The 27,921-nt window shown below is 38.8% G+C and overlaps 2 protein-coding genes, 2 long non-coding RNA genes and 2 pseudogenes across 6 annotated transcripts; 1 reads left to right on the top strand and 5 right to left on the bottom strand.

Moving 5' to 3' along the window:
- Positions 1 to 1,157: 1,157 nt before the first annotated feature.
- On the bottom strand, positions 1,158 to 4,214 carry LOC133729074 (uncharacterized). Of its 3 annotated transcripts, none has more exons than XR_009856214.1 (4): positions 3,784 to 4,214; positions 2,137 to 2,243; positions 1,842 to 1,910; positions 1,158 to 1,523 (listed from the first exon to the last, which is right to left on the bottom strand). It is a non-coding gene; the product is annotated as an uncharacterized LOC133729074 (long non-coding RNA). The 3 variants fall into 3 exon arrangements; XR_009856213.1 differs by having other exon boundaries at positions 1,158 to 1,486; XR_009856212.1 differs by having other exon boundaries at positions 1,158 to 1,910; positions 3,784 to 4,213.
- A 2,130-nt stretch (positions 4,215 to 6,344) lies between these two features.
- On the bottom strand, positions 6,345 to 8,258 carry LOC133729073 (tetrahydroberberine oxidase-like; annotated as a pseudogene).
- A 491-nt stretch (positions 8,259 to 8,749) lies between these two features.
- LOC133734577 (tetrahydroberberine oxidase-like) lies at positions 8,750 to 10,564 on the bottom strand (annotated as a pseudogene).
- A 410-nt stretch (positions 10,565 to 10,974) lies between these two features.
- On the bottom strand, positions 10,975 to 14,304 carry LOC133729072 (berberine bridge enzyme-like 21). Its single transcript, XM_062156546.1, has 2 exons — positions 12,647 to 14,304; positions 10,975 to 11,289 (listed from the first exon to the last, which is right to left on the bottom strand). Exons 1-2 carry the CDS (start codon positions 14,265 to 14,267, stop codon positions 11,189 to 11,191), a joined length of 1,722 nt encoding a protein of 573 aa, XP_062012530.1. The 5' UTR covers positions 14,268 to 14,304; the 3' UTR covers positions 10,975 to 11,188.
- A 1,676-nt stretch (positions 14,305 to 15,980) lies between these two features.
- On the top strand, positions 15,981 to 18,734 carry LOC133729529 (uncharacterized). Its single transcript, XR_009856413.1, has 3 exons — positions 15,981 to 16,256; positions 16,959 to 17,034; positions 18,551 to 18,734. It is a non-coding gene; the product is annotated as an uncharacterized LOC133729529 (long non-coding RNA).
- A 1,566-nt stretch (positions 18,735 to 20,300) lies between these two features.
- Positions 20,301 to 22,273, bottom strand: LOC133732765 (berberine bridge enzyme-like 21). The gene has a single exon (XM_062160348.1). The coding sequence runs from the start codon at positions 22,147 to 22,149 to the stop codon at positions 20,548 to 20,550; it is 1,602 nt and encodes a 533-aa protein (XP_062016332.1). The 5' UTR covers positions 22,150 to 22,273; the 3' UTR covers positions 20,301 to 20,547.
- Between the last annotated feature and the right edge of the window lie 5,648 nt (positions 22,274 to 27,921).

Here is a 27,921-nt window from a genome sequence, read left to right as displayed (position 1 = left end):
TAGTTTCGGAGCGAAAAGGTTACCACGAAAACAATAGAATTTCTTAGCATAGTCGCTTCCAAGAAATTAGGAATTTCTGAGCGTAGTCGCTTCCAAGAAATTCGATTCCAAGAGGGGTTGGATTAGATCGAAACAATGATGTTTGTGGTCGATCGTTTCTTCTCAACAAACTCTAAGTTTAGAGGACTTTACAAGCTCGAACCCTCAGAGTTCAGCTTAATTAGGTCTCCCTTATGATGAAGAAATGAGGGTAGAAGAAAGGAGTTTGCAAGTCCCCGTGAAAAAGAATTAAAACTTCAAAAATGGGAACTTTTAGTAGAAATTACCTCGAAATAGGTTGCCGGAAAATTTGGTCGGAAAAGTCGCTGGAAAATGGTCAGAAAAGTCGCCAGCGGTAAGCTGACGCCGGAGCTGCTGACGTGGCACCAATCTGCTGATGTGGCGTAGCTGACGTGGCTGATGACGACAGCGGCTTGGGCTGTGGCTTAGGCTTCTGGGCTTAAGCTGCGCCTTCTCCTCTTTTTTTTTTTTGTCTTCTGCCGGTTTTTCTACAGGAGATTTTGGCTGCCGGTTCAGTCACCTTTTCGCCGGTTTCTGGGAAGATGGTCCCGGTTCCTGGATGCCGGTGTTAGGCTGGTGACGGTGGCCAAGTTTGATGATGAAAGACGGTCTGGAAGATTGTGAACCGGGCAGAGATCCCCTTTTTTTTCTTCTTGGAGGGCTGGTTCAATACTTCCGGTGGCTGGTTCGGTGGTGTTCCGGCCGGTTCTGGAATCCTGGGATTGAGGGCTTCAATATACACGGCGGTGGTTGGTAGGGTTTGAAAGCTACGAATTTAGGATTTCAGGGTTAGGGCACTACTAAAAAAAACTTCAATTGCGACGGCAGTTTGCGTCGGCAAATACTGATTTTACCGTAGCAAATACTATTTACGACGGCAAATTAAGCTTTTGCGACAGAAATTTCAGCGTTGCAATAGGTGGCGTCACAAGATCCAATTGCGACGGTAAATTTCCGTTGCAAAAAGTATTTGCTACGGAAACTATTGCCGTCGCAAAGGCTAATTTAGTTGCGACGGGTACTTTGCCGTCGCAAAAAGATATTTTTCATTTAAAAAAAAAAAATCTGGTGTAAATTTCACACCAAAACTAGTATCGTACTGCAAAAATTATAAATTGAAAAATGTTAAAATATCATATGAACTCAGTTCAATTACAAATCAACAATCACAATTGTAAGACCAACCAAAGGTTTTGCAAAATTACGAGCATCAAAATACCTAAAACTACTAAGCTTCTTGTTGAAATTAAGAGTTACACACGAAGCTAGTGACCAAAACTTCTGAACCATATTTATGACTAACATCCTCCTTGCTTGTAACATTCTTCACCCGAAACCCGAAAACTATTGGAAGGAGACCTTGGGTTGCCCAGGAAGTAATACAATCCTATCAGCTTCTTCTTCATTTACTGATCCATGACTTGTGCTTTTGAAGAGCCCCACAAGCAAAATAGAGACATATCCTTAATAATATATCCCACAGATAGCAAATAGCAAGTAAATACCAAAGAGATAAATTAACTTTTGTAACCATAGATAAAACTTATGATTGAGAAGTATACAGGTTTTAAAGTGAAGTGGAAATGAGAAAGAGCATGATTCTTAAAGCAAAGTTTCTTGAACAACATTTATGCCTGATCAAAGATATAGACCACAACACTAATAAATCAACAGTTTTATGAACACCGAAGGATGCACGTATGCAAAAGATCAAAAGATACTCATACAAGGAGACTAAAAGCATAGCAAAGATAGAAATAACAGCAATAAAAAACATGCACCTTATTCTTATACTTGTCTTTGGATGGCAATGAACCAAAATCTGCATTCATCTTTTGAGGATACTATTTCTGCAAAAAGTTGATAACAATAGCTAATCAATTAGAGAAACGATTTACATATTTACATATCAATACCAGACTATCAAAATCATCCTCTTACTAGTAAGTATGAAAAGAAAATGCCCTAATTCTAAATTATTGATACAAATATCATGCTATTCTTATATGAATACCCCAAAAATGACATTAACAAATTCAAACTCCGAATCCAATTGCAATGTCCTTGCTGACTTACAAGAGTAAAGCTGGTGACAATGTAGGTAGTATTGGCAACAAATTAGCAGTAGACCTTGTAGCATATTTATGCCCAGCAAAAGCAACCATATGTCCCTCATAATTATCCTGCAAATTCAAAACCACAAACCACACTAAATCGATTGAATTCAAAACAAGCCAATATTCAACACCCTTAATTAAAATCGCAGTGTCCATTATCTTCACAACCTTAACTGAAATCTGATACTTTCAGTATATGCATGTATCAATCTTGCTAAACTACCAAAACTAAGACTAACATTGTGCAATGATCAACATCAACATTAACCTAAACCCTTCAAACCCCTGTAGCAATTCACAAAATAAAAGGAGCACCAAAACGAAGTGGAATCGGGAGAGAGAGAATGAACTGGAACGAATGGGAGAGAGGACCTTACTGTCAGTACAAAAGATAAAAACACAATATCAGACCATATATAATACATCATAGGTCAACTTCAACTATGTCAATCAACATTAGATTCAATTATCATATGGAATGTCAATAAATTTTTGCCAGATCGTCTGCTCCTCAAGCTTAAGAGGTAAGAGTTTCTTCCAGAAAACTAAAGCTATTCTATTCACCACCAAGGCACCAATCAATTACCAGAAAACAAGTATAATGCATGTCACATTACATTAAAGGTAAGAGATTAGATATGCAGATCATGCAATCCAAACTACAAGATCCTAATCTTCAAAGGTCAAACAGAATATAGTCAAACAATCTAAGGCTCCTTGATCGTTTTTTATTAGTAGAAGAAAGTTAAAATAAAGCAAAATGAATTTTTCCAACAATAGACAGAATCAGCTCTCTGCTGCAAGTCATTAGATCAACTGCTATCACTCTTTGATCAACTATCCTAATCATAGATAACTCATATACCTAGTCCTGGTATCTAGCTTTTTATCTAACATAGATAGCTCATATCCTAGCTCTTTGGTGGCTTTAAATAAATTTTAGGAAGAATGCCAAACATGTTACCCTTTTTTTATGAACAAGAAAGACAGAACAATGATTAGTTATCACAAAATTTTCAGATGACTTGGTGTTTTTTTTTTATGAACATAAATAAAAAGAAACTGGAGTCGGAAAACAGCAATAATGATAATCATAATCTACTTCATCATGTTCAATTTGTCAGTTGCATAGGATTATCCATCTGGAATTTCTAATCAAAACTCAACATTAAGATACATTCACGGAATACGCAGTTCAAAGTTTCAGAGAACAAACTAAGTAATTGTTAAGGCTGCAGATGAGTTTTGTCAATGTCAGAAACAAGCTATCTATTAACCAACCAAGGCATTCTTCACTCACCCACCTCAGACAGGGCGCATCGTCATGCCTCATGTGATGAAAAATTTAAATATGACATTTTAACAAACTAGATAGGATCCTTGCATGTTGCAGAAATATAGAAATTTGAATATCTGACAATCTAGGGACAACAGAAATGAATGCAAGGAATTACTAACATGTAGAAATTTATGACCAGTTGTCAAAAGGACACCCTAACCTAATTCCTGAACAGGATCAATTCAGTGCCAATCAGAGAGACAAAATTCAGACCTAATTTGAAGAATTAAAAACCAAAAAGAGAGATAGAGAGCGAGAGATTGGAACCTCGCATTGGGGAGCATTACGGTGATTGAGCCACTGAAGGACATAATCGAATTTGATGCTTTGGGTTCCTACAGATCCCCGAAGAGAAATTGGGGTTGATGGAGGTGCCAGGGTTTTGTAGACGGAGGCCGAGAAGATTAAAAGCTTCAACACTCATCCTCCTCTTCCTCCTTATCTGAATCGACCACCGCTTCGAGATCAAGAAAACCCACATTGGAGAGCCTCTTTTTGCTCCGCTTACGACTCCCACCGCCACCACCACGATAGGGGCCGTATTCAACGTCGTCCTCCTCCTCCTCGGCCACGACGTCAATGAAGCTTGATCTCCTCCACTTGTTACCAAATCTCTCTCTTCAATGGCGGCCGAGGATCGCTTGATCTCCTCCATTTGTTTCATTTTTTTTTTTAATTATACAAGCGACAGCGTTACTATATTGATGTATAACTGTTTAAAGAAAACTGAATTGGGAGAGAATTGAGTCGTACTTTCATTGATAACTAGGGCCTCTTTATATAGAGGATTACAATACATAGAATCAGAGTTGTACAAGGAAAAATAATCGTACAATTAATCAGATATCTATGAATATTCAAAACCCTATTACAACTAGGTCAAATAACCTAGAGTTTGGGCCAGACACATATTCTGGATTTACTTGAACAGCTAGAATGTTAAAGACAAAATGCTTTCGTAATTTTTTAACTCCTATTTTCATTCTTTGACCATTTATGTATTATATATGTTAGGGTAAAAGTTTTTTTTTTTAAATCGAAAGAGGTCAGTCAATTTTATAATTCAGCAAGAAGTACCAGAAACGACACACCCCAGAGGGGCCGTCAGAAAGAGCCGTCCTTTAGGACATACAAAGAACCTATTCTAAACAAATAGAAACCCCGCATTCCTGGGTACACCCACATTTTAGGAAGTCTACGCACCTTTATTCTAACAAAAACCTAGATGCTCAGAAGCAGGTAAATAAAAGTTTCAACCGAACTTCTGGTTTTTGCGATCTCTCCCCACTCAAAGAAGGAAAAAAGTAGTCATAACTTCTTTCAAAACAGAAGGAAGAATGACTAGAATTAAAACACAAAATAAAATAATAAAAGCCCAAAATAGCCCAGTCCAGCCCAAAGTCCACAATGGAGCCCAACAGTTCAACCTTCCAGAAACCCTAGCAATCAACTGGAACCCCTCGCAACCGCCGCCGAAGTTTCTATTGCCCAAAACGAGCCCGGCATCGTCGTCCTCCCTGCCATTCCAATCGCTGTCAAAACCACCACCAGGGACGCCGCCCTCACCTGAAACCACCAGCCACCAAGGTGTCGACTTCAGAGAAGCCATAACCACTGGTATCTGCCACCACGCATCCACCACCGTCAAGGCTCCACCCCTCGCCGGAAGTCCATTTTGGTAGCACCTCAGTAATCCTTGTAATTCCAGGCCGCCAGTCCTCAGCCCTAATAAAACCACTGTCGTGCGCATCATTCCCCATGGAGACACCGCCAACCAAAAAGGACTACAACGCCGCATCACTCTGACAATCAAGAACCCAAAATTGGCCATCACAACCACCAGAAGCGACCACCACAGGACCAGAGACCATAGCCATAACAGATCTCTGCACATCAGCATGACCACGGGAAGATATTGGAACCAGATTCCGAAAGGTTCAGAAGCATGATAACGGAGAGGACCTCCGTCTCCATCCTTCCCACGCTGACCGGATAGAGAGAGAAAGCAAACTACCCCGGCCAAAATTTTCACGCCGCCGCAGAGAAACCCTAGCGGAGCCATTGGCATGTTAGGGTAAAAGTTATAAATAGTCCTTGTGGTTTGGAATGATGCTCAAAATAAACCTTGTAGTTTAAAAATATTTAATTTTATCCCTGTGGTTTGCGCAACTAATTAATATTGGTCAAAATGCTATTTTTGATAAAAACCCCTCACGTGCAAGGATAAATTTGTCATTTCAATTTAAAATAGAAAAAGAAATTAAGTTAAATATTATTTGAAAATTGAAATTTAAAAAATAGGAGGTTGTGGAATTCTGGTTTTTATTTATTTTCAATTTCATTTCCTATAAAATTTCTTATTTATTTTATTTTCGTTTTATTTTTTTATTGAGATGACAAACTTATCCTTACACATGACTTGCACGTGGCAAAGTTTTTGTCAAAATTAGCTTTTGGACCAACTTTGATCAATTTCGCAAATCACAAGGATAAAATTAAACATTTTGAAACCATAAGGTTAATATTGTGTATCACCTCTAATCACATGGACCATTTCTAACTTTTACCCTATTTATTATTGTGATTGATACATGAAAGCTAAGATAGTTTTAAATTTTTGAAAATTTAGTTTAGTTTCCTCGGTTAGTTATTTCAACGGTGTAGCTCTCTTTTCATACAAGTACTATAACAGGTGCATCATTCATGAGTACAGTATTTCAACGATATAGCTCTCTTTTCATACAAGTACTATAATAGGTGCATGAGTACAGTATATATGTGTTGATCATGAAAACAATACATGCCACACATTAGTTACTCGATCATGCTAATGTAAATACACCATGATTTCAGGATAAAATGCATACGATACAATGATCTTGAGGTTCCCCTCAGTTCTCTTTACAAGAAAATAAATACATAATTGATGGAACAATGAATTAAAGTACTAAGATCTTTGCCCATTGCCAAATTGATTCATTTTTTCAGGCCTTCAGATCTTGAGAATGTAACAATGGGCTTTACTATTCTTTATTAGTAATATTGAATGAGAAACCAAAGTCCAACCCATCTATCCTGAACCCAAGCCCATCTATTTGTTGACATTCTACTTTTTCCCTGATGAAAACACAGGGATGCTTTGCTCATTCCTAAAGAAGTTGCCAGGATCAACCAAGGTCTTAACATGAACAAGTCTCCTAAAGTTGTTTTTGAAGTACTTCAAACCCCAAATGCTTGCTTGTGCATAGCTTGTATTGCCATAACTGTTCCTCCCCAAATCGAGATCCCTATAATTCAAATAGGCAGCTCTAGGAGACTTTGAAACATACGGGGCCATGTATGCATACAGCCTTCTCATAAATCCAACGTACTTCTTCGTGTCCTTGCCATCACCCCAAGTAACCATATACTGGATTTCGTATTTGTTTCCTTTTCGATGTGGGAAAGCAGTTTCTGAATCGGAAATCTCACTCATTTTTCCTCCATATGGTGTCAATATCATAAAGGATGTGTTTGCTTCAAGCAATATGTGCCATAAGCCTTCCAAGCCAGCTTCTGAGATGGGTTCAGTCACAAAGTCTGATTTTGCTTTGAAGAAGTAGCTGAATTGCCGGCGCTTCAGCAAAATCTCCAAGGATTCGTGTATCGAGTAGCCAGCAGAGTCCAAAATAGACTGAATCCAACTCATCTCACTGCAATGGCTGCTCTCTAAACTCAACTCTGGGAAGTTTTCCTGTATCACCTGGACAGCTTTGTCGACCCGCCCAAGAAACAGGGAACCGAATTCAACTGTAATACTGTTGTCACTACTTCCTACAACTGAATGTAGGAAAAGGTCTTCAGGAAGCTTGTCTGCAATGTTTTGCCATTTCAAAAGAAGTTTGGTTGCACCTTGTTCTTTTGTCTTTGTAACGTCGCAAACTGTTACAGTTGGGGGAACAGGAACCAGTCTAAGTTTCCATGCTAGAATGACTCCAAAGCTTGATCCTCCTCCTCCTCTGATAGCCCAAAAGAGCTCTTCTCCCATGGACTTCCTGTCTAGAATTCTGCCGTTAACATCTACAATTCTAGCATCAATGACATTGTCGGATGCTAGACCATATTTTCGGAATATGGTTCCAAGTCCACCCCCACTGATGTGTCCCCCAACACCGACTGTGGGACAAGTCCCTGCTGGAAAGCCATAGACTTTACTCTTCTGTGCAATGTTGTAATACAACTCTCCAAGAGTAGCGCCTGATTTGACCCAAGCACTCTCATTCTTTATATCAATATCGATGGAACGGAGATTGAAAAGGTCAATGATGATGAAAGGAGCTCTAGACACATAAGATAGGCCCTCGTAATCATGACCCCCGCTTCGGATTCTTATTTGTATGCCACTTTTCTTGGAGCAAATTACAGCTGCTTGAACCTGAGATTCATCAAAAGGAGTAATGATGGCCTCTGGTTTAGGTGTGGAATTGTTCAGGAATCTGAGGTTCTGTATGGAAAAGTATAGGACTGAGGGATAAGCAGAACTGGTTCTGGGGAGAATGATTTCATTACTGGAGTTAGAGTTCTGTAGGTGGGAGGAAAGGCATTGAACAAAGCTTTCAGAATTTGATCTTGAAGTTGTTGACCAAACTGAGTTGAGAAGGATGAAAAGTAGGGAAAATAGTTTTACATGAAAGGTCTCCATATTCATTTCCTCTGGATAAATATGTGAACCGCTCAGAGCTCACATATATATGGGGCTATGAACTCAAAGAACTTTCATCCATTTGTCCACCGAAGACAAGTCAATGTCCAATGCTTCTTTCTTTTGTTCCTCTCGGTGGAAAAGTCCACAAGTCATTTTTCAATAATTTACACTACGTTCCATCTTTGTCATCTAATCCATGTGCTTTCATCAATATTCAAATGAGAATTAATTAATGTTTTCTTCTTCTAGTTCTTGTATGATTGTTTTCAGTGTTATTTTAATGACGAGTATATGGTAATGGACAATGACATACAAGACACATGAAAGTTGAGAAGACTAAAAGTCAAATATTCAAGCTGATTAGGTGTACCTTAATTTTATGATATTGCTGTCTGTAAATAAACAAGAAAACCATCTACAACACAGCTCCTTCTGTATTGGCATATGGTTAAGCTTAATTATTGGTCAAGGCAGCCATGGCCAAATTATATCATCTGGCTCTTCTGCACATTCGTGGAGCAAAATGCTGTGAAGAACAGTAAACAAATGAAATCTTATTCTTCTTTTGGCCTATTTATTGTTTTCTTCTTTCGGCCAATCCAATCAATTTAATTTGGACAGTCTATTTTCCTCTAGATGGGAACACAGGGATGTTTTGTTCATTTCTAAAGAAGTTACAAGGATCAACCAATATCTTAACATGAACAAGTCTCCTGAAATTGCTCTTGAAATACTTCAAACCCCAAATGCTTGCTTTCGCATAGCTTGTATTGCCATCATTGTTGTTCCTCCCCAAGTCAAGATCCCTGTAGTTCAAATAGGCAGCTCTTGGGGACTTAGAAACATATGGTGCCATATATGCATACAGCTTCTTCATCCAGCCAATATTTATGTTCGTCTCCTTTTCATCATACCAAGTGACCAAATACTGGATTTTGAATATGTTTCCTCTTCTACGTGGGAATGGAGTTTCTGAATCAGAAATCTCACTCATTTTTCCACCGTGTAGGGTGACAGTATCAACTGGGATGTCTCTACTTGAAGTAGTCTTTTCCATAAACCTTCCAAGCCAGCTTCTGAAATGGGTTTGGTCACATAGTCTGATTTTGCTTTGAAGAAGTATCTAGACGGTTGAGCCCGGTTAAGCAAAACTTCCAGAGGTTCACTTTTTGAGAAGCCAGCATAGTGCATAACAGATTCGATCCAGCTCGTATCAGTGCAGTCACTGCAGTTTAAACTTAAGTCTGGGAAATTGTCTTGCATCAAAGGAAGAAGTTTCTCAACTGGTCCAATGAACAATGCATCAAATGAAACTGAGATAGTTTTGCCGCCAGTGGTGCCAGCTTTATCTGCAACACCTATAAATGAATGTAGGAACAGGTCTTCATGAAGCTCATCTGCTATGACTTGCCATGCCACTTAGAAAGAAGTCTGGTAGCACCTTCTTCTATGGTCTTTTCAATTTGGAAAACGGTTACAGATGGGGGAACTGGAACCAGTCTTTAAGTTTCCATGCAAGAATGACTCCAAAGCTTGAGCCTTCCCCTCCTCTTATAGCCCAAAACAAATCTTCTCCCATGGATTTCCTGTCTAGAACTTTTCCATTAACGTTGACTATCCTAGCATCGACAACATCGTCAGCTGCTAGACCATATTTCCTGAATATGGTACCAAATCCACCTCCACTAATATATCCCCCCACACCAACAGTGGTACAAGACCCTGCTGGAAATCCATAGACCTTGCTTTTTTCTGCAATTTTGTAATACACTTCTCCAAGAGTAGCACCTGACTCGACCCAAGCACTCTCAGTTTCTATGTCAATATGGATCGAACGAAGGTTGGCAAGATCAATAATGATGAAAGGATCATCAGATACATAAGATAGGCCCTCGTAGTCATGCCCCCCGCTTCTGAATCTTACTTGTATGCCTTGTTGCTTCGAGCAAATAATTGCTGCTTGAACATGAGATTCATGAACCGGAGTAATGACAGCTTCTGGTTTTGGAGTTGAATTGTTTAAGAATCTGAGGTTTTCTATGGAAGTTTGCTGGACAGAGGAATAAGCAGAGCTGTTTGTAGTGAAAATTATTTCCTTGCTTGAGTTGGAATGGTGTATCCGAGTGTAAAAACATTGAACAAAACTTTCACAAGTTGAATTTGATGTTGTGCACCTAATTGAGTTGAGAAGGATGAAAAATAGTGGAAGAAGCTTTACGCCTAAGGTTTTCATGGTGGTTTCCTCTGCATATGAAATTGTAAGAGCCTAAATATATCTGCTTAACGGTCCTATTTACTATGAATTACAAGAGGATTGCAGCCATAGGATGCCACTTGACAACAATGAAGAACAATCACAAACTCAAAGGAAAGAAGATTCTTGTATGAAAATAGCGCCGGGGATGACATCGTATTGGAGACATCAGTAAATTACTCATTTCTGCAACAATGGGTGCAATGTTCAATTTACTTGTTTTAGTATCTTGTCCTAGGTTAAGCAGGGAATCAACTCGATCTGCCGCCCTGAAGGTAGCTTGAGGCTCAAGTTGATAGTGCTGACTATTGATTTTTACCCCCAAACAAACTATAATCTATGTCAACTACACAAGAATATTCTTTCATTATATTTCCAACCACCACACCAGAAGCTGAACATGTTATTTGTATCTATCATCCGAACAGACATGAGAGACAAATATATAGGATCCTAGTAATGAATGAGAAACACTTTGATGGAAAAAGATCAAGATCATTATGTGAGATCAACACAGATAGAATCAAAATTTTGATTAACTAATTATATTCAATAATAACAAATTGATGTTAGGACTAACCAAGTAACTACCAGGTTGCAAGACTAATGATTAATTAACTAATACACAGCTAGGCACCAGTTAGACCTGAACTAGAAGCTAATTTCCCTAATTCCTGTGCTGAGGTTCCTTGTAAGTCTTACAGTGGATAATAAGCAGCTGATTTGGCACCACCTTATAAGAATGATGCTCCAATAAGCAAGTATAGCAGTAAAGCCAGCAGCTTCCCCATTGAGATGTTTGAACTTGATCCACTAGTCGCAGCTGAGTGGAAACCTGCAATCAGCAACCAAAGTCAGAACCTTTTGGGATACTAGATGCAGAAGAAAACTACAAAGTTTTAGTCTTTGACCATCCAGAATTCCAGATCAAGCATGTCACTATTGTAGAATTATCCTCAACACCAACAGAAAAGTCACAAGTCCACTAAGTCGAGCCTTTCCCCCATTGCCACCATGATGGTTGAAATTGACTTACACCCACCTCAGAAATGAAGTGGGGTTTAAGCCTCAATCTCAGGCACAAGTAGGCCATGAAAAAACTACCAAAATTATCAAGACTTTTTGTGATTTGAAAAGGGCCTCGATAGAATGCTTGTTCAAACCTCAACCAAAGGCAGAGAGCATAGACTTTTCAACTCTTCAGATTATATGAGTGTAATTGTTTAGATCATCGACAGCTTATTGCGAAACTATCATCAAATAGGTTGAGTGCATTGAGAAATGGATGCAAAAAGTGTACTGATAGATTGCTTGATGCTCATGAAAATCTGAGGGAAACTCTCATCTACTTAGCCTCCAAGTACCTTATGACAACCCACAAAAGGGAAGGCCAAAAGGGTCATTTGCATTATGCAATTAATCAATTATGCAGATGAACACTAGCCTATGGAGATAGGAATTGGTCATCACTTGTGACCCATAAGGGACGGCCTCAGAAGAAGGTCACCTACCCTAGCCTTGTATAACTGTACTCCATCAAATAGTACGAAATGGGATCCACAGCCATAATTCTAACCATGTATTGGAAACTACCATAAAGTCAAGTCCTACCCCGAAGGGAGGGTTCTTGGCAAATACAGCTTTCAATGATAGGTGTTTCATACTCACTTTAAAGCATATGCCATGTGAGAGGAACAAACATTGTGACTTTGAGCAATCTGTAGGCTGCAGCAGATATTTCTTCAAGTATGAGGTGAAGAATCTCCACAATTCAGCCTACAGATATTTCTTCAAGTATGAGGTGAAGAATCTCCACAATTTTTTAATGCTTGAGAGCCTCTTACACAAAATCAATCTAGGACTAAAATTCATAGGAAGCAAAAACGATTAAAGAACAAAGAGAAAAATCAGCTTGAAAGGAAAGAGACCTGTCAATCTTGCTAAGAGTTTACCAATTCAACTGACTAGAATGAATAAGAATATAAGATACATACTAATTTCTTATACATCTCTCATAATCTTCAAACTCAAAAACAATATTGAACTATTGAAAAACAACATCAAAGACAATTATTTGATGTATCAAATGATTTTCTTTTTTCTTTTTATTTCACTGCTATAATCAACCAATAGTAACCAATAAATTATCTGATGTATATGATCCAAGCTGTTTCAATTCTTCTATTCCTTACTTGAAAGAGGTGGGATACTCTGCTCATTCCTGAAGAAATTTCCTGGATCAACAGCAGTCTTCACCTTCACCAACCTATCGAAATTGTCGTTGAAGTACATCAATCCATACACCTTCCCTTGTTCAAAGCTATTCTTCTCAAAATTGTTGACACCAATGTCAAGGTCCCTATAGTTCAAGAAAGCACTCCTTGGATTCTTGGACACAAATGGGGTCATAAAACTGTAAAGCACCCTACTTTGGTTCAAATACTCATTAGTTGCTTCCTCTCCTGCAACGTCCCAATTCACCGAGTACTGAATCTTAAACAAATTCCCAGCCCGGTGAGGAAAAGGCGCATCGGAGGCCGAAATTCCAGCCATTTTCCCACCATATGGATTGAACACCAAACCAGTCTTGCCTTCAATCATCTTCTTCCACAATGACTCCAACCCTTCTCTCGAAATCGGGGTCTGCACGTAATCTGACTTCCTCTTCCCGAAACTCGCCTGGTCGAGATTTCGATCAAGCAAAACCTCTGGTTTGGTCACATTGGGAGTTGAACCATCGTTCCACCAAAGCACAGACTCAATCCAACTCATTTCCAAACAGTCCTCCTTCTTCAAACCCAATTCAGGAAACTCCTTACCCAAAATAGAAACTAACTGATTAGCATTGCCTAAATACTCTGCCAGAATCGAAATCCTAACAGTCTTCTTCCCCTTGTTGGTCGGAGAAGTCACCGGCTGCAACAACATCCTCATCCACAAATCATCCACCGTGGTCGGCGCCACCTCCTGCCACCTCAAAACGACGTCGGTTGCATTACCTTCTGTGTAACTCATCACCCGGAAAACCGTAACCGTTTCCGGCACCGGAACCAACTTCAATTTATAGGATATGATCACTCCAAAGCTTCCTCCACCGCCGCCTCTGATAGCCCAAAACAGATCCTCCCCCATTGCCTTTCTATCCAGAAGCTTCCCGTTCACATCAACAATCAATGCATCCAATACATTATCGACGGCGAGGCCGTACTTCCTCAACAAGTTTCCGTAACCGCCGCCGCTGATGTGTCCACCGACACCGACAGTGGGACAAATCCCAGCGGCAAACCCGAGCGTTTTACTCTTCTCGGAGATTCGGTAGTACAACTCTCCGAGAGTCGCGCCGGCTTGGGCCCACGCGGTGGCGTCCTCGGCGTTGACGTCGATTGACCGAAGGTTGAACAGGTCGAGGATTACGAAAGTCTTTTCGGACGAGACATATGAGATGCCCTCGTAGTCGTGTCCGCCGCTTCGGATTTTGAGTTGGAGTTTGAGTTGAACGGCGCAGAGGACGGAGGCCTGGACGTGGGACTCGGTCGTCGGCGTGAGGATGAGGACTGGTTTGGGAGTCGTGGAGGTGTTGAAGCGAGCGTTGCGGATGTAGGCTCTGAGAGTTGAAGTGAAAGAAGGGTTGTTTTGGGGGATGACTATCTTGGTGGCTGAGGAGTTTGGGTGGGTGTTGAGGCATTGAACGAAGTCGTCATAGACAGAAGCGGAGGTAGCAGAGACGTGAAGAAGGAGAAAGAGGAGAAGAACAGAGGAGAGAAATGTAGTATGATTAGATTGTATCATCTTTTGGGTTTGGCGTTGGAACATTTGTGAGGTTTCTGTCGCTCTTATATAGGCTTGAGTATATTAATACCGGCCGGAGGTTTAGAAAGTTAAACGGAAAAACTATCGCGGTTATGGCAGGTTTAGCCAGTGGGTAAAATGTATATACATCATTAGTTTTGTAACTGGTTAGTTAATTTGCTTAGTATACGCGAATCAAAATTCATTGAATGAAAAATTCTCATTATCGGAATTATTTTCAAGGATTCAAAAAAAAATCGCTTTTAATTCTAAATAAATGGGAGTTGGAGAATCAACAATCAATATAAAATTGAGTTCTACATGGTATAATATATCTTAAAACGTATAAACAAAATGTCCTAATAATATGCCCTTCATCATCCACTTATTTATTTCCTAATATGAAAGTTTGTCAAGTCTTCTTAATTCTTTTCATGCATGTAAATATCAATTTATTGATGAATGAAAATTTTAGCGTGAATCCCGTTCTAATTAGTGATGAAATTGTTGTCAAAGTGCTCTCTTTTTGTAAACTATTTACTCTTGTCTTTACTAGGAAGATGAGTGCGATGCGTAGGAATTGTGTACGTGTTGACTTCTTCAATTGAGAATAATATATGTACATATAATTATTTGACTCGATTATTATCTTTGACCGGGATCTTCTACGACTACATGCACCATGTTTATATGGAAGCGAAGCAAACCACGTATCTTCACAAATGGTAATCGTCTTTCTTTTTTAAAACGGGGTATGGTAATCGTCTTTCTAGAATCTCAACTTTCTGTCAAGTTATTTATGAAACAAATTGAACAAGCAAGCAGATAAATGAAAGTCTAAAATGTTTTCCGTTCCCATTTTTTCTATAGATGTTTCCACTGCATGGACCTTAAATTAATGGACCAACATCATCTCTTTCTTAATTTTGTTTGATACAATACTATTTTAGGAATCATATAAATTTTCTCATTATTATGTAAATTTAATCATATTATCAACAACTACTATAATCTCTTATCTTTTTTTAGTGGAAATGAATTTTTTTTTTCCTACCTCACCGTCTCATGATTTCAGTTGCTCCATTGAGATTTAAACATGTAATCTCTACATTCTTTCAATTATTTCAAATTACTAATGTAATAACCTGTTTTTTTTATTCAAAACAATTTGGTGGCAAACACCTTTGTTAAAAGGTAAGGTGTACCTTGATTCAAGGCCGGTTGTTCTAATCATCATACATGTCTGCATAATTGAAAGAAGCAGACAATTCGCTCTCTCTCTCTCTCTCTCTCTCTCGCTCGACCGAAACCGAAGAACAGAGCAAAGGCTCTTCGGTCTCTCTCTACCTCCACCGGCCACCAAACGGCGTCGAACCACTTCCTTTTGCTTCGTCTCAGCCTTGCGCAGCTGCCAGAGGCAGCCTTGCACCGTGACACGGCCACCAGCGGCGGCGGGAAACTCCGCCCGGTTTGAGCTCGTTTTGGAACCAAGCTTGATATCTCAAGCTACCGGTCACCAATCCTCACCAAAATCCATCCACAAGCTCGCCTCAACTTCCTGAAGCTCCCAGAAGCAGCCTCACACGGCGGCGTGGCCCGTAGCAGTGGCTGCAAGTCAAACCCAACTAAGAACGAAACCGGAGCTATCGATCCGGATATCTCGAGCTACAGACCATCATTTCTTGTGATTCTTGAGCTGGTGAACTCAGATTGAAGTTTTGGACAACTTTCATGAAGGGATCGAAGCGAGAAATTGAAGTTTTTACGTCGGAATTCAAGCTCGCCGGATTCTGGAAATTTTCCGGCCACCGACGCTTTCGATCAAGATATCTCGAGCTGTAGAGCTTCGTTTTGAGTGATTCTTGAACCAGTGAGTTCGTCTTTAAGTTCTGAACAAGTCTCCTGAAGGAATCGAAGCGAAAGGAGGACATTTTTACGTTGATCGGAGCTTCGCCAGTTTCTGCAAATTCTCGCCGGTTTCTGGAAAAATTCCGGCCACCTCGACTGTTTTAGGTAATTTCAACCACTTCCGGTCATTTTCAGCTTACATGGTAGTTATGAAAATTGTTAAGCATGATGAGAGGAAGAAGAGCAGCCCGGCCCCGACACCATTGGCGGTGGTCGGCGGCGGCTCTGCCACTAACTCCGGCGGCCCTTTCCGGCCACCTCCGGGGATCAAAAATATGGTTTCTGTACATTTTCAGATTCTATATTTCAATACGATCATTTTGGTATATTACACGTAATTTTTGGATATCGTATGATTAAGTTATGAATTTTTAAGTTTCGATCGATTTCGATCGTTCGATTTGTGATCTGTGAAGATCAGACCGTCTGATGGAATTGTAGATTTGATATGTTGATCGTATGACTGTCCCGATGACTTTGTGTGGTCACGGACGAAGATCCGACCGTTGGATCTTCGTATAATTGAGAAATGGTGATTCGGAAAGCGATTCGTGAGAATCCGACCGTCAGATTTTCGTATAATTTTGTGGAGATGTTTGTAAGGACGATTCAGGAAGATCCGACCGTTGGATCTTCGTGATAATTTTGGAGGATGATCCTGAGGGCGATCCGTGAGGATCCGACCGTTGGATCATCGTATAATTTCGATCCGACCGTTGGATCATCATTAAATTAGAATCTGACCGTTGGATTGTCGTTTGAGTATGTTTTTGAGTTGTTGGCTAAGTTAAGGTCTTGTTTGATTAGGTGATTGACGGTCTCCCTTGGGTGAGCGGTTTCGGTGTGTATTGTGTTGAATTGAAGACGCAGCGGGAATATCGAGGTGAGTAAACCTCACGTGGTTCATATTACGAACCGAATAAATTTAATTACTTTATTTTGTCGTAATTGTGTGAAAATATTTATGAAATAAATATTTGTTTTAAATCATATGGGCTTGATCAACTACGGTCCATAGGTAAGTAAAATGTATTTAAACTATAAAAATGAATTTCACGATTTTATTGTGTGGACTATAGTTGGTATTAGTGATTATCCCTGAGCGGATAATTACGTATATATATATTTATGTGGAATATATATATGGATGGTGTGGCATTGTGGTATGTGGATTATTGAATTGAATATTTACATATGTCGGAAACATATATGTATTGGTAGAATTGTTGTGATGCAAACAATATTTGTGAGTGAGTTCATATATTGTTTTTGGGTATGACTTTTCGGGAAACAATATGTCGTGGGAAATGGTATTTCTATTGTTTTGAAAAGTGTTTGAGGATTTGGGGAGTTGCAGGTTGTGATTTCTCCTTTTGGGTTGGGAAACATTTCAGGTCCGGTATGACCATTTTAAATGTTTTAATCTGACGACCGGTGGTCTGAGGATTTGAGAGTCACAGGTTGTGATTTCTCCGTTTGATTTGTTTTAACATTTTGGGTCCAGTGCGACTCGCTTAAATGTTTTGATCTAAGGGTCAGGTTGGCCTAAAGATCCGGGGTTTGCAGGTTGCATCCTCAGGCAATATATCGTAATTACGCCTTTGGCCCGGTTAGTGATTTCGATCAGTTAGAGCTCTAGTCTGTCTGTCAACGTGTCCAGGTTGGACCGGATTTTCATAATGATTTGTTAGGTTAACATTTCTTATGATTTTGTCACGATGTGACTTGTAAGAGTCCTTTTGGTAAAAGGTGTTGAGTTTTGGATGGATTTATTTGTGTGTGTTGATGATGTCTTTAATTTATTTCCTTGTTAACTCTTTTGTTTAAATTTCTATTTTTCTTCTCTTTTCTTCTTTTTCGGTTATATTGTTTATTATCTCTATTTATTTTCCTTGATCATTTTTATGGTTCGATTTCCCGTTTATTTCTCGTTTTCATTTTATTGTTTGATTTTAATGTAATCTCCTGAACTAAATTATATGCAGGGATTACTATGACTTCTGATTTTATGCGTGTTGGTTATTTCCTGAATTAATTTTCTATGCATGATTAATGTTCTTATTAGTTTAATTGGGAAGTGCAGTGATGGATGAGACTTGTAGAAAGTTGAGAAATATTATTCCGTATTGTGGGGATAAAGACATCTTGTTAAGAGTAGAGATGAGTGATTCATTTGATTTCTTTGTGTGTGATTTCAAATGATTTGGAGTTAATGATTTTGGTGATCGATTATCGAGATTGTGGTTTTCTTTGTGGATGTTGAAATTGTTGGTTGTTACTTGAGTTAAAAGTACTGTGTTATGATAAATCAACCATTCTTTCTTTTACTCATACTGGCTGTCAAAAGCTTACCGGGTTTTGTGTTGTTGCAATCCCGGTACACTATTCAAACGGTGTAGCGGATAATCCTACAGGACTGGAGAATTCAGGAAGGTGATCGAACCGTGTAGAGTAGCTGCTTTGTAATACTCTGATTTTCAGTTGTGAGGTTTGTTATGCTCATTAGAGCTTTACAATTTACTTTGTACGAGTGAGTTGTAATAATTAACTCGAGGTCTTCGAGTTTTGAATTTGAGCGTGAGTGGCGAGGTTGTTTCTGAAAAAAAAATTCAGAACGTTTATTTGTTTAAGTTGTTTAATTCATGTTTCGGATTTGAATTTGTTATTCAAAATTCGGGGCGTGACAACTAACATGTCACAACTCAGCGGAACTCTAATATTTTATCAATTTCATTAAATAATTCATGTAATTTCTTAAAGATATCTGTGTCCGTATGCCTGCAGTTATAACATAGTATTACTATTACATACATGAAATTTATAATAATGGCAAATGGCACGCAAGTTCAATACATTCAATCAAAGGCATCACCTTGTTTAAAAATCTAATATCAGTCGTAATACTTAGGATGCATGCGTGGCTGGATTAATTAGTTTGTTTTTACACACAGTTGTCCGTATACTAATATATATTAAATTACTAATCAAACTTAATCTTAATTAATGTGAATTAATTACCGCTAGTGATTCCAGGGTGCGGTTTAAGATTTTGAACAGTTTTGAGTTCTGACTCATCCCGTTAATAGTGGGCGCGAGTTCAGTGCACTACAAGACGGGTTTTTGCACTTCACCTGGTAGGGTTTACTTCATCCCGTTAATAGTATTATTATTCGGTCTCTAGCTAATTTCTTATAAGACGTTCAAGATTGTTTAGTTTAGTAATATAATTTTACTTTTTATATATGAGATAATTAGTTCAACTCTCGTAGTCATATTCCTTGTAATGAAGCCTATTAGGCTCTCACTATTATTTCAAAACTCATCAGACCGATGGATTATGCATTTTCTAGTTGGTTGAACATTCAGATTAAGAGCAACTCCAACAGCTTCCCTATCATTTCTGTACTATAGGGAAGCAAAAGTCAAAACTTTAGCCTTTTTTTATTCTCCAACTCCAACAGATTCCCTATTTTACAGCAATCTCTAAAATCTCCATAATTTTTCCTTAAATTTTAGAGATTGCTGTAAATTTAGGGAATTTGGTTTTCTCCTTCCTCTTTATCTCTAAAATAGGGATAATTTTAGGGAATATGTTGGAGCAAAAAATGCTCATTTTTCCCTAAAATAGGGAAAAATCAAAATATAGGGAAGCTGTTAGAGTTGCTCAAGAAGGCAGAGTGGGATAAACTAAAATCTGGGGTTGAAAGGATCATTTGGATGTCTAGTTTAGTTTGTTTGTATTTATTTGTTTGACGCACGTGTGTGAACATATACTTTGCTAATGCTTTAAACGAGCATCCCAAATTTGAAGATATTTACTCACTGTGGTGTAATTCAAAGATCCGACCGTTTTTTAGGTCTTTGTTGTATCAGTCTTACTTGAAATCACCAAATTAGAAATCGTTTTTCTAATACTATATTTGAGATCATCATAGTTTTTTATATATGACTAACTTTTTTTTATTATATTTCCCTCTTTGAAAATTCTCAATTCATATTTTGGACCTTGATAAATTTGGGGGGGGGGGGGGGAATGAATAAGATGAAATCATAATTTGTTTATGAGCTAATTTAGACGTAGTATGACATTTTATTTTCTTTTTCAAATAAAGTTTGGAACTCAATTAATTGAAAGGTTTAAACCTCACGCAATTGTTATTGTGTGAATCAAAGTGCATCAAGAGAGAGACAAATCAGCGTTACGTGGTTCATCACTAGCAGTTACAGGCATATCTTTATGAAGATCAAGTATAGAGCCAACTAGATAGGCTCTACCCTTAACCGAAGAAATCGCATTAATTTCATACAATGCAATCAAATGAGCTGCTTGATTTGCATCTTGTTGACAAAATAAAAGATGAGGAATAGGTAAACCAATCAATCCAGGCTCAATTTTCTATTCCTTTATTGGAAGAGGTGGGATACTTTGCTCATTCCAGAAGAAATTTTCTGGATCCACAGCAGTCTTCACCTTCACCAATCTATAGAAATTGTCATTGAAGTACTTCAATCCATAAACCTTCCCCTGTTCATATCTATCCTTCCCAAATGTGTTAACACCAATGTCAAGGTCCCTATAGTTCAAGAAAGCACTCCTTGGGTTCTTGGACACAAATGGGATCATGAAACTGTATAGCACCCTCGTTTGGTTCAGATACTCATTAGCTGCTTCCTCTCCTGCAATATTCCACCCCACCGAGTACTGAATCTTAAACAAGTTCCCAGCCCGGTGAGGAAAAGGCGCATCCGAGGCCGAAATCTGAGCCATTTTCCCTCCGTAAGGATTGAATACCAAGCCAGTCTTCCCAACTTCCATCAACTTCTTCCACAATGCCTCCAACCCCTCTCGCGAAATCGGTGTCTGGACATAATCTGACTTCCTCTTCAAGAAACTCGCATGGTTAAGGTTTCGATTGAGCAAAGACTCTGGTTTGGTGACGTTGGGAGTCGAACCATCGTTCCACCAAACCACGGACTCGATCCAACTCATTTCCAAACAGTCCTCTTTCTTCAAACCCAATTCAGGAAACTGATTACCCAAAATGGAAACCAGCTTATTAGCATTGCCTAAAAACTGTGCCAAAATCGAGATCCTAACAGTTTTCTCACCCTTCTTGGTTGGAGAACTCACCGGCTGCACCAACACCCTCATCCATAAACCATCATCAGTACACGGAGCCACCTTCTGCCACCTCAAAACGACGTCGGTTGCGTTCTGCTCCAAGTAACGCATAACCCTGAACACTGTAACCGTTTCAGGTACCGGAACCAACCTCAACTTGTACGACACGATCACTCCAAAGCTTCCTCCGCCGCTTCCTCTGATGGCCCAGAACAAATCCTCCCCCATTGATTTTCGATCCAGAAGCTTCCCATTCACATTAACAATTAATGCATCCAATACATTATCTACGGCAAGGCCGTACTTCCTTAGTAAGTTTCCATAACCGCCGCCGCTAACGTGTCCACCGACACCGACCGTGGGACAAATTCCAGCGGGAAAGGCTAGCAGTTTACTCTTCTGGGAAATTATGTAGTACAGTTCTCCGAGAGTCGCTCCGGCCTGGGCCCACACGGAGCTGTCTCCGGTATTGACGTTGATTGACCGGAGGTTGAACATATCAAGGACTATGAAACTCTGTTCAGTCGAGACATATGAGATTCCCTCGTAGTCGTGTCCGCCGCTTCGGATTTTGAGCTGGACGCCGAGTTTCTTGGCGCAGAGGACGGACGCCTGGACGTGGGACTCGGTCGTTGGCGTGAGGATGAGGACTGGTTTTGGAGTCGTGGTGGTGTTGAAGCGAGAGTTGCGGATGTAGGCTCTGAGAGTTGAAGTGAAAGAAGGGTTGTTTTGGGGGATGACTATCTTGGTGGCTGAGGAGTTTGGGTGGGTGTTCAGGCATTGAACGAAGTCGTCGTAGACAGAACCAGAGGTTGGAGGTGAAGTGGAGAGGAGAAGGACAATAACAGAAGAGAGAATAAGCGTAATGTGCGACATCTTTGGGTTTTGAAATGTTTGTCGATTATTATTGGAATGTTTGAGGAATAGAGGCTGTGTGCTTCTTCTATAGACTTGAACATGAGGGTTTAACTGAAAATATACGATAGGTATGAGTATAGTTTACGACCTCCAACTAAAAATGAAAAACTAATATCATTAGATTAAATGACAATATATATATGTTTTATTTTTACATCAGATTTTATTTAGCTTTGACACATTAATATGTAAATTTAGTCATAAATATTATGAATGTAGTGTTAAGACACCTTGAATTTCATTTCCCTTAGAAAATTCATATTATTAACGGTTAGTCTAATCTCTAAACTTCTTCTCCAAGTAAATGAGTGATGCATGGAATTCTTCCATGTATTGTTATTTGTTAAAGGTCCATATCAGTACGCCTGCAGTTGTAATCCAGTATTATATCCCTGAAATCTATAATAATGGCAACTAGTATGCAATTGTTAAATCCATCTAGACAAAGTCACTTTGTTCCAAGTCTAACAGCGTTATGAAATTCTTAATTGGTTTTTACAACTGTGGATGCTGTTTGAGCCCAAAACAGATACATGCGTGGCTAAAATAAGAAACAAAATGCCTGCATTAACTTATGCAGCACTTAATTAGGAATAAGAAAGAAATGTGTGGGTTTTTGGCCACATCTAAGGATTATCAGAGACAAGTTGGAGAAAAGCCTCGTGTGAGATGTGAGAGTGGAATTTTGGAAGATAAGCATTGTCGCAGATTGGTCAGGTCAAAGTGAATAAACTCAGTGGGCGCGCGGGCCTACCATTTTGAACAGTTATCTAGTATGGACCAATAATCCACTCCTCTTTTAATAAGGGGGCACTACAACAGGTTTTCCGGCGTCAAGCCTTCAACATCACTATTGTTAGGCTCTTGGAATAATTCAGTTAAACGATCCAACCATTTCCTACGTGACGTGAACCTACGTGACGTGAATCATTCGTTTTAGGTGTTTCATGTAGAATTAACTCTATGGCCTCATTTGGTTCATGGAATAGAAATATTGCGAAAGAAAACTCTATTTTGTTCTGTGTTTGGCACACCAAGGAAAAAAACAACTTTCCTGCATGAAACCATGAAGGGAAAATAGGAAGGAAAATAGATTTTCCCACACCCCATGAGTTTCATTTTTCCTTATACTTTCTTTGCATTAATTGCACATTAATTGTTCACTCTAAAAATTATTTTAATAGTTGTTATTACTAAATTATCTAACAAACTTTTTAATTTTGAATTGTTTATGTCTTGATAATAGTGAGAAATTTAATTTCTCATGCTCATAGGAAATATCAAGGAACCAATTTCCTTTCTCATAGGAAATACCAATGAACCAATTTCATTTCCGACGACCAAACGAGGCCTATAGTCTCTTCTAGTTTACGGAGTTGAGAGTTTGGAATCTTTTTTCTATGCTTGGAGTTAAGAAAATGAACTATTTTCCTTTTAGAAAAAAAGATATGGAAGAAAGTGAATCCTCTCATCTTCTAAGAGATTCGTTTTCTTTATACTTTCTCTGTATTAATTATGCATTACTTACGTAATATTTTAGAAAGGAAAATAAAAGTAAGGGGCCGTGACCACTTACCCGATTTTAGGCTAAAAATTGCCCACTTACTCCACTAAGAGTTTTTTAACCCCATTTACCCAATCTAACAACTATTGACAGTTTTAACCTTATTTTAATTATTAAATTACAATCATCTCTCTCTCCCCCCTCCCCTCTTCGATCTATTCTCTCTCTCCTCCCCCTTACCGATTTCTCTCTCTCTCAACTCGTCTCAGACTCTCTCTCTCTCTCTCTCTCTCTCTCTCTCTCTCTCTCTCTCTCTCTCTCTCTCTCTCAAGCCGGGAATTCCGGTCTGAGATAAGTGAACCGAGTACCATATCAACCTGGGTCAAGATCGGAAACCTTGAAATAACCCGACCCGATTCCACAAAGCTCCAATCTTTCACCTTCACGGACCTCACAAGCCGGCCCTGGAGGCTCAGCCACCGCTTGCAGACCAACGAGCTCGGCTTCTGATTCGGCTCCAGCAGCTTGGCCAGAATTTGGAGGAGGATTTGATTGATCTGCAAGTACAGCCATTTTCGGAGGCAAGAACCTAGTGAGCACAGGCAGCAGATCAAGGAAGCCAACGCTGTCGTGAAAACCCGAAACAAAGCGACCCATAAATCGCCGCAGGGAAGCACCGGCGAAAAAACCAGCCGGCCTCACACGCTGATGGGTGCCCAGAGCACTTTTTTTTTTTTTTTGGTATACTTTGAGTTTCGAGAATGAGGAAGGAAAAAAAAAAAGTAAACGTGTACAATTGAACATATAAATTGATCAATTGTATCTGAAGTGTATTCATTTTGGTTTTGGGAGTTTATGCCATTCACTTGAGGGCAAATATATGATTATTGGAGGGCAAAAATATGATTATTGGAGGGCAATAATAAGATTACTGAGGGGCAATAAAATGTTTATTGGGGCAATAATAAAATTATTTATTTGGATAAACCTCCGAAAACTTTCAAAATTCAAAACAACTTCATTTTTCACTAATTATTAATCCCCAATACAAGTTTATTGGGAAGCAATAATATGTTTATTGGAGGACAATAATATGATTATTGGGGGGCAATAATATGATTACTGGGTATTATTGGGGGGTAATAAAATCAGACGCCGGAATCCGGTCACCGATCGTCGGATTTCGGTAACCGGTCGCCGGATTCCGGTCACCGGTCGCCGGAGTCCGCTGTCGGCCACTAGTCACCGGAGTCCGGCAAGGTCTCCTATCACTTCTCTCTCTAAGTGACAAAGAAGGAGAGGGCAAAAGTGTCCCAAAAATAAATAAAAAGAATAAAAAAAGAATTAATTGGGTATTAGGGAAATAATCTCTTAGAGTGTTTTGGGTAAATGGGGTTAAAAAACTGTTAGTGGAGCTAAAATTGGGTAAATAATCATTTCCCCTAGTTAATCCTTGCATCCTCTTTAAATGATTTCTTCTCTCGTATTTTCCCTATATTAATTATGCATTAATTAAACAATATGCGGCTATTCAAGATTAAGAATGTCTTTAATTGTTTGTACAATTTCCTTTTTAAAACTAAGAATGTCCGAATATTCTACTTTAATTTTTCTACTCTTTTTAGAAAAAAAAAAAAAAATCCTTGGTAATTGGATTCGGCAAATCAGCTGACTTTTTTTATGTCATTTATTTTTATCTTTTTCCTATTATGACAGTAATTAACTTTCTTCGATGCACTTACTAAAACGTCACAAAAAATGAGAATTTCAATTTTCTTTACCGCTACACTAAATTTTTAGGTGCTCTCGTCAAACCAAGTGGTTTGACGCACCAATGAAAATTTGAAACGTGGTTTCCACTAAAACCTAATTAACTCAGTCATTTGTTAAAAAGACCATTCAAGGCTTTTACTCTCTGCTTCGTTCTTCATGATCGTCCAGAATTCCAGATCCTGCTAATGAAAAATTTTCTCGAACTCTATATCCCATCAACACTATCATCAAGATCCTCCTGCTACACCTGCCCTATCCGTAGAAAGCCATCGGATTATACTCTTAAGATCGGATTATACTCATCAGATTTGAAGCACCCAATCAATATTGAGGGACATATAACATATTTTAAGATTAATTGGTTCACTCTCCCAACATTGGTTATAGTTGCAGAAGACAGTTCTGCAAATTATGGATAATGATGAGGCTGGAGGATGAAGACGAAGAGATAATGAATAAAAGACCATTCAAGGAGGACCCGAAATGGTCTTTTCCCAAATAAGGAGAAAAAGTTTACATTTTTATTCAATAAATTGAAAACCACATGTCAATGTCTGATTGATTCGTCAAACCAGGTCAAATGCCAGCATGGACTAACGGGAGCACTCAAAAATTTCTTGTTGCATTTATTTTGTTTACGGTTAATTCAGAACAAGATTCTAACCAATATGATATTAGCTCACTTGGTCTCAGTCAAATCGTCGAGAAAGGTATATAGTGTATGTTCTTGTGCTTGTATACTTTTAGGGATTCAACTCTAATTTTACTCGATTTTCTCTAAACGATATTTTTTTAGGCACACAAGAACTAGATGCAGGGAAATATTTAAATGAAGATATTTCGATTACATAATCGCCAACTGAGCCCGCACCAAATGGAATACCGGTTTATAGTGTTGAGATCACAAACGTGTGCGGCACACAGCATGACATTTCCAATATCCATGTTTTGTTGAAAATTTGGTTGATGGATGCTACTTGAGTCACCATATTTTGATTCTCCTACAAAATCACACAAATATAATATATATTTATAATAAATAATTATAATAATATTATTGTCATAATAGATTAAATAACAAGGATTATAGAACTTATCTCTTGGATTTATAGGCTTCCGAAGGACACATTACTCGAAAAGAGTTTAAGGTTGAGGCGTGTAAACACTGCCCTTAAGAGTAGATTTCGCCCCTCAGAGACAATGTCTTGGTGTATCAGGTTTGTGGCGCCCTACCCTCCAGGGTACAACAACCTCGATCATTGTAGGTGTACACTCACAATACTCGGATTGTATCGAACAGCTTGAAACTTTCTTTTAGTGGAATAGATAAATTAAAGGAAATACATGAATACTGCAAGTGTGTACTGCAAACAAACACACCACCCAAATGGTTGGGCTATGGAACTCATTAAGAACATTTGTTCAACCTTACACATTGCAGTTCAAGCACTATTTATTTACACCATAGGGAGCGACCATCAATAGTTTTATTTGATAGTGCATTACTGACCAACAAGTGACTTGTTCTTACCCACATGAACCTACTTCATGGGATCTCCAATCACATAGGTTGGGTTACCATCACTCTTGATCTTTGTATATCGGCATAAGCCCCATCCCCCTCGATGTATTAACCACTAGTTTTTGGCCTTTAGTCTAGTGGTTTTGTCTGAATATTGGCCAAAATCAACTCTGACCTACAAAGACAATAAGTAATCTTCATTGGATTTTTAGTTATCCACTCTCATTTAAATATAAGAGCCTATTTTTCCTTGACCCCCACATTTTTGAGTATGTCTGAATTAGCCTCATGCTCATAAATATAGGCAAGATAATATTAAGCCATATATATTTACGCAATGAATCTTCGCCAATCAAGGACTTGAGAATTTAGTAGGCAACATTATGTATCATATTTCGTGACTTTGGATACTTTAGTCACCCCCATATTTGTAGCCATCAAATGTCTCTTAATTCTTTGATCAAAATCAAATTTGATCATGGAGGTACATTGAATGTCCATTTTCTCAAAGCATAAACCGAAGGCTGCCATCAATGAGATAGTTTTTCAAGGCATCAGCATAAGGGACAATATCGAGGCGTCAATGAATAAAAACCGCATATATTTATTTGTTTTGAAGTAACATTGACCGAAAGGCAACGAAAATTTGAAAGGCAACCCAAAACCTTAAGGCAGCATATGGAGTTAATCATCTGAGCAAATATGGCTAGGGAACCATGTTTAGAGACTTGTTGTCTCTGCATTATATCCGGAAGCACCGATAATATAGAATCAGGCAACTATTTTCTTGGTAACCAAATTCTCAAGGCAACCATGTTCATTACCATTTAAATATTGAGGCAACCCTTATTACTTGTAGCCAAATTTTAAGGCATCATTTTTCGAAGGAATCAACCGTAGGGACATAATAATATTCTGAGGCATCAAATTA

This window comes from Rosa rugosa, chromosome 2 (genome assembly GCF_958449725.1).
Source record: "Rosa rugosa chromosome 2, drRosRugo1.1, whole genome shotgun sequence".
NCBI lineage: Eukaryota > Viridiplantae > Streptophyta > Magnoliopsida > Rosales > Rosaceae > Rosa > Rosa rugosa.
Note: the sequence above shows the minus strand (reverse complement) of the source record. Positions and strands in the feature narration are given on the sequence as shown.

Excerpts from the sequence above, each read along its gene's own strand:
- LOC133729072 (XM_062156546.1), bottom strand. The coding sequence starts at position 14,267 with ATGTTCCAACGCCAAACCCAAAAGATGATACAATCTAATCATACTACA. Across the intron at positions 11,290-12,646 it reads GAGTATCCCACCTCTTTCAA|GTTTCCACTCAGCTGCGACT; the intron begins GTAAGGAATAGA and ends TGCTGATTGCAG.
- LOC133732765 (XM_062160348.1), bottom strand. The coding sequence starts at position 22,149 with ATGTCGCACATTACGCTTATTCTCTCTTCTGTTATTGTCCTTCTCCTC.